Source organism: Chanodichthys erythropterus, chromosome 7, assembly GCF_024489055.1.
Source record: "Chanodichthys erythropterus isolate Z2021 chromosome 7, ASM2448905v1, whole genome shotgun sequence".
Classification (NCBI taxonomy): Eukaryota; Metazoa; Chordata; class Actinopteri; order Cypriniformes; family Xenocyprididae; genus Chanodichthys; species Chanodichthys erythropterus.
This window is the reverse complement of record NC_090227.1, coordinates 29,419,924-29,432,504: the sequence shown is the minus strand read 5'-3', so window position 1 is coordinate 29,432,504 and position 12,581 is coordinate 29,419,924. Positions and strand designations below refer to the sequence as shown.

General features: G+C 35.0%; 1 protein-coding gene across 2 annotated transcripts in view; it reads right to left on the bottom strand.

Moving 5' to 3' along the window:
* tmtc2b (transmembrane O-mannosyltransferase targeting cadherins 2b) overlaps nt 1–12,581 on the bottom strand; it is a 132,053-nt gene that overhangs the window by 63,687 nt on the left and 55,785 nt on the right. For both annotated transcript variants that reach the window (XM_067389208.1, XM_067389209.1), the window contains exon 2: nt 9,494–10,070. In XM_067389208.1, coding sequence (XP_067245309.1) covers nt 9,494–10,070 — 577 coding nt within the window. The remainder of the gene's footprint in view (nt 1–9,493; nt 10,071–12,581) is intronic.

Here is a 12,581-nt window from a genome sequence, read left to right as displayed (position 1 = left end):
ATCACTTCATCATACACTAACAGAAGGCATTAGAGCATACACATGCCATCTGTGTGAGGGTGCATACGTGACCATGTGTACACACAAAGCCATGTAATAAATTCACACCTGTTCCTTTAAACACAGCCACCCACACCCAGATCTGAACTTAACACATGCTTCATTGACATACCAGGGCTTCCTCTGAACTCAACCACCCACTCAGTAAAACCACTCGACTTATCGAATACCACATTGCTCTTATAGGAAAACGATGGTAAAAACATGATACAACTCTCGTGGCTTTTACTTTGGGTACCGAAGTCAAAATGTTCATTGATGTTTTTAGTGGTTTTAGAATCTCTTTTCAATAAAAACATGTATATTGTGGTATATATGTAGTTAGACACGTTTTTTTCTTATGCATGGAAGCCCATTTCTGACACATAAGAAAAAAGCGTAGTTGATGAATCATAGAGATATGAAGCCAAAATTATAAGATACTAAAGTCAAAATAATAACAAAAAGTCAATTATGACCAAAAAAAAAAACTTCATGTATCTCATATTTGTCAATTTTTTTTTTTAATCTTAATTTCAACATCTCCAAATTTAGAGTTTTTATGTAATAATTCGGAATTGTTGTGTCATATCATGATTGTGATTTACTACTATTTCTTTTGCGGTGGAAATGGAATTCTTAATGTTTGTTTATATCACCCACTATTTCACATACTGCCAATACATACTTTATTTATGGGTCATTGACGAATAAGGTTTTTATAGTGTAAAAAACATAATGGAGATATAACTAATTTTGAAGTTTTATTAAGAGTAAACAATGAGATTGTGGTTTTTATAATCAATTAACACTGCTTTTGACATTTTTTTACAAGATGGACAAAATTTGTCACCAAAAAAGTCGTTTGGTTTAACCAAAATTTCGGTTTTACCAAATGACGATATCTTCAAACAATGCTAACAGGCTGATATCTATCTAGCTAGCAAAAGGACAAATAAATATTTTATATTTAGTACAAGTTTTTAAAACATTACAACATTTTCCATGTTTTATAGCGGTTGTATGGAATGACCTGATGTTACGGGACATGCGTATGAGCAAGTGAAAACATTAATTATTCAAATAGTTAAAAGAGAGTTAGTTACTTTTCTTTACAGGTGTCTGAATGATGTCACATCCTGTCACATGATATTGACTGCATGACTTGATCGAAAAAAGGTCCCTTAATATTGGTCCCTCCAAATGAAATCAATGAAATTCATTTTTCTGGACATTCTACACATAAATTTAATACCATGTTGATATATGATGTTATAAAATCATGCCAGAATAAAAAAATAATTTATTAAAAATATACATTTATTACATTTTAAAATATTTTAATCACAAATGAAATGGCTGTATTGGACAGTTAAACTGAATTACCTTTTGACACTTCAAAATCTTTCAAATACCTTAATATATAGCAAATATAATTAAAACTTTTTGGATTCAATAAAATAGGTCTAGTTGTACTACCTTACATACTACCTTGGATGTCATATCTTTGTTTTTTATTATTATTATTATTATTAAGGCCTTTGGACAAAAAAAATTACCCGTCACGTCATTGACCCTTATATAAATAACACTTATTTACTACTGTCTAGATTGTTATTGAATTGATGTCTTAATTAATCTTAAATAAAATGATAAACAACTGATAAAAACTTTTCCTTTGTACAGCACAAAGCCATGCAAAATTCTGTCACAAAACACATTTACCTTATTAGCTTACCAACAATGCTGTTTGTATTGTGGAAAAACAGAAAAATTGCCAAGTCCTCAGGAAAGACATTTTACAGCTTAATGCTGATGAATAAACATTGTGATCTCATTCTGAAAGGTGTGTATGCCAAACGTGCTGTGCTAATTGTATCTAACTTCAGTATCTGTAACTGAAAATGAGCCTATTAACTTGTTCCAGAAAATGAGCTAATAAAACGGCATTTTCCACATAAAGATAAACTGATTACACCATAAATGCAATATCAGCCAGTGCCAACAATGTTATACGTGAGAGCTAGATTTTAAAAACCTACATTCATGTTAATGCAGATTTGACCTGCTCTAAAACAATTCATTTCGTTTTAGACTAAGGGTTACAGATAAAGTTTGAAAATCTGCATCAATCTGTGAGTATAAAGTGAGTATAAAATGTAAAACATCTCAGCAAGCACACTTTGATTGGCTGTGAGCGTGGAGGTTTTTTTTTTTTAAAGTGTGAGCAATGACCAAAAGCATCCTAGAGCTCTACCAGGACTCTTAATAAAAAATCCCCCAAGAGCTTTGGTGGGAGACGCTGCCAAAGGCGCTTAAAGCGCAGCTCCCTGTTAACTCAACATGTGTTTATGCACTTAACTCATTCCCTCTCCTTCTCATGTTCATATGCATGTGCAAACTATAGTGAACTGCCTACCTAAACTGCATTTTAGGCATCACAGGTTTCAAAATGTACACATCCTGATCATATGCTGCCTCTTAAAGTCTGCATGAAGCGGAAGTTGCCATAGTCTTTTATTCCCTATTGTGACATATATGAAACAGTGAGTGAAACTGCTTCTTGAACAAGAAAAAATGTAGGGCGGGACTTGATTTTGTCCTTTGGGAATTGATTAGATGGTTGATGTTGCTGTGATCTCATGTGAGTGACAGGTTGCCCCGTTATCAGAAAAAGAGAAGAGATGTCGCTGCAAGAGGGAGGTCAAGTTATTATGACTGAATCTATAATCTATAATAATCTATAATAATAATGTGCAAGGATAAATAATTAATAATAAATACTGCAATTTTCCATTTAAAAAAACAAGAATTGTCCATTTTCATTTCATGATGAATTTAAGATTTTAGACAAATTCTAGCATTCTAATGCACTGCGAAAAGTACTGATTACACGCTTGATAATACACATTTTACAACACTGCAAAGTATTCAATAAAATAGTACAGCATAAATACAATTGAATTGTTTAACTCAACATACATTGTCTAACTCTTTTGGAATCAATTGATTGAGCCAAATATCCCACATGGAGCACTAAATGGGTGCCACACGGATGTGCTGCAGATGTAGAAAGTGTACAAATCGCTCACTCGATGTTAAAGGTCACCTATTATGCAAAATCCACTTTTACAAGGTGTTTGATATAAACGTGTGTTGGCAGTGTGTAAACACAACCACCCTACAATGATAAAAATCCATCCAGTGCTTTTGTTCTTTAAACCCCATTAAACCAAAGCATCTCATTAGATGACGTCACATTACTCATGCCCCGCCCACACCCACTGACTGACAGTACTGTATTACCATAGTTTCCGCCCTCAGCGAGTTGTATGCTGTCCGCCATTTTCTCCGCGCTCAAGCAACTGTAGTGACAATGATGTCTGGTAAGTAATTGAGATATTTTGTTGTTGGATGTAAGAGTGAACATAACGGTCTTCATTTACTGACATCTGAGCGAACGCGATGGATTAGTTTTATTTTTGAAGGGAATGTGCCACAGATCTAATATACACATACGATTTCTGTAACATTGCCTGCTATTTACGTTCACAGACATAACTGACTGTGTTTATGTGAACTGTGTGTGTTTTTGACAGAATATTGTGTGTATTTGACAGTTTTTAACAAAACAAAAAATGTGAAAGAGAAGTGTGCTTCAGATAAGTGCACTCAGAAAACGATTAATTTAAACTGATATAGCTTTAAAATGTGTGGAAATAAATATAAAACTTTAATGATGAATGAAACTATGCTATACGAGAGTGTTCACGATATAGATGATAATCTAATGTTAATAATGTTAATATTTGGCAGAGAAACTGATTGAGGCAGGACCTGTGATCATAGACAGGGGGCGGGGCACAGCAGCTCATTTGCATTTAAAGGCACATGCGCGAAAACAGCCTGTTCTTGACAGAAGTCAGAAATTCACTTGAACGTGGTGTTTGGACATAAATGTGTGTTGGCAGTGTGTGAACACAACCACCCCACAATGATAAAAATACACTTCATTACAAGATGACAACATAACTTATAAACTAAACTATACCTGTTCTGTCTCCATATATATATAATATAATATAATATAATATAATATAATATAATATAATATAATATAATATAATATAATATAATATAATATAATATAATTAATATAATTAATATAATTAATATAATTAATATAATATATATAATATAATATAATATAATATAATATAATATAATATAATATAATATATATATATATATATATATATATATATGTAATATAATATAATATAATTTTTATATATATATATATATATATATATATAATATATATATATATATATATATATATATAATATAATATAATATAATATAATATATATATATATATAATATATATATATATATATATATATATATATATATATATATATATATATATATAATATAATATAATATAATATATATATATATATATATATATATATATATATATATATATATATATAATATAATATAATATAATATAATATAATATAATATAATATATAATATGTAATATAATATATATATAATATATATAAATAATATAATATAATATATATATATATATATATAATATATATATATATGTAATATAATATAATTTTTATATATATATATATATATATATATATATAATATATATATATATATATTATATAATATAATATATATATATATATATATATATATATATATATATATATATATATATATATATATATATATATATATATATATATATTAAGAACCGATGCGGTATATATATATAATATATATATAGCAGCATATATTCTCTGGTTCTGTAGGCATCATTGTCTGACTCCGGTTCAGACTGAACACCACGGACATTTTCAGTGCTTGATATTGTCCTGTTTGTTTGTTGCATGAGCTCTTGAAGCTCCGCCTTCTTTTTGAAAGTGGGCTGGTAGCAGCAGCTCATTTGCATTTAAAGGGACACACACAAAACAGCTAGTTTTTGCTCACCCCCAAAACTGGCAATTTTAACATGCTATAAAAAATATGATCTGTTTGGTATTTTGAACTAAAACTTCACATACACACTCTGGAGACAGAGACTTATTTTACAGCTTGTAGAAAGGGGCATAATAGGTGCCCTTTAAATTACTTAGCATGCCCGTAGTGTAGAAGTAAAATGCTACCCAAGACAGGCCTTGATTTCCTCTAAGATTTCCTTAAATGCAAGCGTGACTTTACTCCACAACAAAACCATAATGCAGCCATAAAAACAGAAAAGCGCAACTGTTTTCAGAGGTAATGGAATCACAGCTCTAATGGAAAGAGAGAAAAAGCTCATTATGCATTCACAGCTGATACGTCTGTCTGGCTATCATTACAGCAATGAGACAGCAGAGGTGTGAGGAATGTGCAGCCAGACCATTACACTCTGATTTAGGCAAAAGAGCATTGGTATGTGAATGATTACAACGATATGGAAAAAGACTTTGTGACATGGGTTACATGTTGAGGGGATAAAATATTCTATTAGAAGTTATAAGGTTGGAAGTCTATTTTGATTGCCATTTTTGAATTTGCAGAAGAAAAATAGCCATGCCAGTGTTACCAAATCCATCTCAGGTAATACATCTCTCAAAATTATTTCACAAGAGCCAGATGAATTTCAAAGCTGGCAATGTGCATAATTTAGGGATAGAGATGCATGATATGTCAGTACCATATCAGTACCGCATCGGTTCTTAATATTTTTCTCATTTATTTATATTGGTCACTTTTGGATAAACATGTTTTTTTTTGATAAACATGCATTTTTACATCTAGATTAACCTGCTGTCACTGACACCCTCTTACATCTAATTTTAAAAATCACTAAAACACTACAGACAGTACCACATATTAAACAGACTGAATTTATGTTCCTTTTAGCCTTATTTTTACTCGCATCAAATTAAATGTGGCATCCATTTTGACTAAACCATACTAATGCGTAATAAGCACATCAAAACACTGCGGTTTTACTCGTATAACATAACTACAAATTCAAGTTAGAGAAGATTGGAAATAAATTGAGTATCCTGAACAGTCCAGAGAGATTCTAAAAAACACTTTAATGCAGTTTAGAAGCCTCACAATGACCAGACCCTCTTAAACTTGAGATGATTGAATTTAATGCATTTCCATAAGTGATCGCCCCGAGTCCAGACCAGCTGCCCAGGAAACATTTACTTATACCAGACATCCTGATTTAGCATCAATATAAAGCTATGGGATGATGTCATAAACTGCATACCGCAATCAGATAAGTATCCCAAATTTACGATCACATCGCTATTCTCATACACGCCTGCACATTTAATATGGATGGACGATGAACGGCCATTAATATTTCTCTGTGCCTCTCACATTAACCAAGCCCACAGACATATCACACCAAAAGTGCAACGCAGAGAAAATTATAGACGTGTTTATTCTACCACATTGACGGATGCGCTTGAACATCTAAACATTGGTGTTTTTGAGTTTACTCCCCCATATTTAGTTTATCGTCTCATTATGTCAAATGAGTCTTCGGGCCCTTGGATGTAGGAAGCAGTTTGTCTCCTCACTAAAACCCATCCAGCTTTCATCTCTGGAATTATCGCCGCACTGCAGCCTGGCAGATGAGAGGTATTTGTCCTTGGGCTTGTGGATCATAGACGCCTTGATGCGTGTGTGTTTACAAAGTAATTCTGGCTTCCCCCTTCGACTCTACTTTATGTTAAGCTGTCATAAGTCAGAGTGACACGGTCTCTCCTCAAAGTAGAAAATCTGGTATTATTTGCCGCTGACAACATGCTAAGGCTGTTGAACCAGATGACAGCAATGTGAAAACACAGCCGGGGCCTGATGCGGGAAGGATATTCGAAGCACATGGCTTCGCGGACGAGCGAATGCTCCCTGGCACACTGCAGAGCATTTCTACTGTATGGCTTAATATAGTTAAAATGACACAGCTGGGCTAATAGAAGAGCTGATGATTGATGGGGAGATGGTCAAGAGCTGTCAGATATGAGAGATCATGCTCTTTTGTCACCTATAGGCCAGGCTTCCCGGGCTGATGTGATGTGCCATGCCATTAGAGGGGCTGTCTGCTGCAGTCTATGAATAAGCCAAAGGCAGACAGCATCACACCTCTTTGAGATGTCACAAGCCATTGTGATGAAAAGCCATGCTGGTCCAAAATACACTTATGAGCACAAATTATACAAATATGTACTTCAGTGTTAGAAATAAACTTTTTAAGAGCTTAATTTGCCTCTTTTTTTTTCTCCAGTATGACCACATTTTTCACTAACACAATATTACGTTGAATGCATTTGAACTGAATAAACTAATTGAAATACATTCTCTATCTAAACTTTTAGCCATAGGTCATGGAAGTTGATGGAAACATCCATTTAATATACAGACGCACAATTTTATAAGTGGATGAGAAGGGGTACGCAAAAGAATGTGAAATGCCTCAGGTGGTATGCCACTCTAAAAATTTTGAGAACCTGACTGCACTACGGAATAGGGGTATAATGATACCCTCATGTCATGATTCAATACATATCACGATACTGAACTATGGCAATACTCCAAAACATATGGTAAAAGGTACACTCCTAATTTATCTGTATCTGATTTACGAGCAGAAATCTGTAAGAAATGTTACAAACCATAGATAAAATAACTGCTGAAAGTGATCACTCTTTCAAAAGGAAAAAATATCCCACCTTTAATAGTCAAGTAAATTTACAGTACAAACCTTGTAAGTGAACTACGGAAAAAAAACAAACCCAGAAACAAAATAATCGTTCATTAATCGTAATCAAGGTAAAATGTTCAATTAAGTGAGGTTTTGATTTTAGGCTATTATTAATCGTCCAGCCCTAGAAGATCAATTATTATTTTCATGTTATGGATGATAAACGAAAAATGGCAGACATTGAATTTATATACTATTTTAGATATAAAAATAGTAGTAGATATAATAGATAAAAAAAATACATCACTAAAAATTACACGCAAAATAATTTAGGTATGAAAAATGTATATTTATGTTGAGATCTGCTAAAGATTAAATTTAACAGTGTTATTTAAGTAAGCGGTAAATGATGACAATGGTAATATAAATGTAAAAAAATATAGGAAATAAGCACGGACAATTAAATATATCCAAAATCAACCAATATATCAACTATCAACAGATGCAATAAAAAAATCTGTAATATCACCAATAATCAATATGGTACTTATTGTGACCAAACACTTTAAACATCTGATGAATTTCCGTCCTTTTTTATTTCTGATAAATATGGATGCATGAATGAACATTTAGGGGAAAAAAACTACAGTCTTGCATGAGAGTTCAATGGGTCTCTAATCCTAGTCACATTTGTGCACACGTCAATACAGTTTTGCACTGATTGGCTGGGGGTTACGAATGTCACTGCATTCTGACAGTTGATGGTAAATCCTTTTGACAAGCCAGGGTTGAGGAAAAGTCGACCTGATAGTCGGGTGCTTGAAGAACAGAGATCTGCACTAAGGAGCAGGGCGCTGTTGTGTGCAATCCTTCTAATATCATTGATTTCCCTGTCCAGCTTTCTCTGCCATACCTCGTTACGCGCACACTCTGACTTCTACTGTTTATGAGCGATCACTGTGCTAATTACCATTCTCATGTAAACACAATACATCCACATCATTAAAGGAGCATTCGTTACGATTTCACTCTGACCGTTAATAAAACAATTTCAGAACGTAAGCCAGGTCTTTCCGGCCTCACTTGAAAATTTTACAATTATAAAGGGTTCATTAAAAACAGGAGTTTACAGGGGACTTACTTCACCCGTGTCGGGTTCAGATGAACGGTAGTTTGAGAAAGCAGAACGGGTCATTGAAATTTAAAGAGCTAGCTTTCAGCAAAATCCAAATCAGTGCAGTGAACATAGATGCAATAAGGTAACCGAAATTTGATGTGGTGCAGAAACGTTTTAGTGTAATTACAGATCGTCATGTGCTGCCAAGTGAAAACACAAACATCTCTGGCCAGATGCATGTATGTAAATACACCAAACAAACACCAATTTTCCTTTGATTGCCTTTGGCTCTTGCATTTTTCTAGTCCATTATGAAGAAGAAAAAAAAAAAAAAAAAAAAAAACTGTACAGTTTGTTACGGTTCACTCGGTTGAACATACATGCCAAAATGTTTTCCAAATTTTATCCTGATGGAAAGCAAACACTACACATGAATGTTTGTACAAATTATCCACCAGCACACACATGCACTATCCACAGTTCGCCAGGCCACTGCAAGAGTTTAGTAAATCAAATATATGCATTAAAAAAAAAGAAAAAAAGAAAAACGAAAAACACACAGCTGGTTTTCTAAATGGCAGATAAAGGCTGTTTACCTTCTGGAAGAGAGCAGGAACCTGCTGCAGCTTAAACCTGTGGAAGACAAACACATCATACATGGCAGCCACAGCCAGCACCGTCACGCCTTGTTCCTTCCATAGCATGCTGAAGGAAGCACATGCCAAGGTGCCCAAGAACCACGTCCAGCTTCGCCCGTGGGCACCGCTCGTCCTCGGGGTACAGTGGCATATGTAGCAGCGCAGGGCCAGAAGGAAGAAGAGGGCGGCTCCCACGTCGGCTCGGCCCACGATGCCCGCCACGGCCTCGGTGTGGATGGGGTGAGCGGCAAAGAGAAGCCCAGCCAGCAGGCTCCAGCAACCCGACCCCAGCAGCAGGCTTGAGAGGCTAGAGAACAGGGCAGTCGTCGCGCAGTGTAGAACCACATTGATCAGGTGGTAACCCCAGGGATCTAAGGCACCCAGGGCATAGTTGAGTCGAAAGGAGAGTGTGCAGAGTGGGCGATAGGACTTATGGCTACCGCTGTGGGTGAGAAGTGTCCCCCAGAAGTCATCGTAAAAGATGTTGATCCAAGGCGTTTCGGGGAGGAGGTCCTGGTTGGTCTTGATAGCACGGCTGTGTGAGGAAAAAGAAAGAGTCGGTGATACAAATACAGTCAAAAGACATTAACAGACTTATTATCAAACCTGTCAATTAATTCGCTACAGCGCACTTAAGGACATTGGTTTGAAGAGTGAAGGTTGAGTTAGTCCTCATGCCACATCACTTGTTCTGTTATTGTATGAGCTCCTCTATGAGTGTTTTGAGTGATATTCCTTCACTTGCTAAAGGCCTTGAGTCCTAACGCAGCAGTCTTCTTGAAAAAAAAAAATCACGAGCGGGCATGACTAAAACACACACATCACAGGTGTGAGACAATGTGTGAAAATATAACTCTGCATGTAAGCCCTGCATGTAATCTTTCAAAAAGTCATTTGTCATTTAGCAAACTGCTTCATCCGTCTTTGTGTATAGATTTACTGCCAATTTTTATAATGAACAATAAAACCATAATCAAATTTTTAAGTGTAAAATAGAAAAAATATACTAAAAACTATTTTATAACAAATGATTTATGCAGTTTTATAGAGCTACCCCCTAATAATCAACGAGAAGAGGCTCAGTCGACCAAAATTGGTATTAGTCGGTTAGTCGTAGAAAATAAATCCTCCACAGGAAGTGGTGCAGTCCATGAGGGACAGATCAATAAATCCAAAACATTCGCCTATCATTCATCAAATTCAAATATGGCTTATCACTTGAAACATTTAAGTAGTAGCAACTTTACATGTCCGCTCGCTCTAACATTAAAGGGTTAGTCCACCCAAAAATTAAAAAGATGTCATTAATGACTCACCCTCATGTCGTTTCAAACCTGTAAGACCTCCGTTCATCTTCGGAATACAGTTTAAGATATTTTAGATTTAGTCCGAGAGCTTTCTGTCCCTCCATTGAAAATGTATGTACGGTAGACTGTCCATGTCCAGAAAGGTAATAAAAACATCATCAAAGTAGTCCATGTGACATCAGTGGGTTTGTTAGAAGTTTTTGAAGCATCTAAAATACATTTTGGTCCAAAAATAACAAAAACTACGACTTTATTCAGCATTGTCTTCTCTTCCGGGTCTGTTGTATATCCGCTTTCACTCCACAATGACGCTGCTTCTTCTTCTTTCCTGTTTTACGGCGGTTTGCATCCAGCTTATTGGTGCATTACCGCCCCCTTCTGCTCCGGACAGTGACGCTGATGATGTGTTATCTATTGCGCCAGAGCTTCGTTTACAGTCTGAGGGAGACGAACGCTGTATCCAAGCTATTCTACATTGTTTGTATTTTGGTATTGCTATATTTTTTAAAATGGTGCGTAGGTGTGCATGTCGCGGATGTCCTAATCGCGTCACTCTCCGGAGCAGAAGGGGGCGATAATGCACCAATAAGCTGGATGCCAACCGCCATAAAACAGGAAAGAAGCAGCAGCAGCAGCGTCACTGTGGAGTGAAGGCGGATATATAACAGACCCGGAAGAGAAGACAATGCTAAATAAAGTCGTTGTTTTTGTTATTTTTGGACCAAAATGTATTTTAGATGCTTCAAAAACTTCTAACTAACCCACTGATGTCACATGGACTACTTTGATGATGTTTTTATTACCTTTCTGGACATGGACAGTATACCGTACATACATTTTCAATGGAGGGACAGAAAGCTCTCGGACCAAATCTAAAATATCTTAAACTGTGTTCCGAAGATGAATGAAGGTCTTATGGGTTTGGAATGACATGAGGGTGAGTCATTAATGACATAATTTTTATTTTTGGGTGAACTAACCCTTTAACTTAGATAAACGTGTGCTATTATTTGAAATATATCCAACCGTTTGTGTGGAGAGCGCGTCTACTGCATGACATGGAGGCACTTGCATTTAAATTAAAATACTCATTTTTGGCCATACAGATAAGAATATTCCAACATTTGAAACTGTAAATGGTTTGATTTTATTTCTGTAAACTCACAATAACAACAAAACGTTGTGCTTTTGTAAAATAATGAAAACAAACAGGATGCGCTTTCTGCCATCTCGATCTCAAGTGAACTTGAGTGCGTCACAAAAACTAACAAACTCAGCATATACTTGCCTCACGGACATGACAAATATATCTATGGAAGGCTTGAAATGTCTACTTTTTAAATTAACCAACTCAAATCTAAAACAAATAATCAGCATTGTTGACCATCTCTGCAGCTGAAAACACACAAAACACTAGTTTATCAATAAATGATTAAAATGTTCACACAGTCTCATTCTGTTCATGCCCCATTCATAATCATGTTTGCCAGTACACTTTGACAAGCTTTATGCATGTGTATTGGTGACTAAAGTCTCATTATTATGATTTATATGGATTATTAATATTAACGCGCAATTAGTCGACTAATCTCTTAAATGAACGACTACTGATATGATTTAACTGTTCGTGGGGATCATAAAGAACCCTAGAAACTGCAAATCAATGTGTGAGAATACCTTACATTGATTCTGACTTTCCTCAGTTTAGAAACTGAGGACATGTACTGCACCCTTGACCA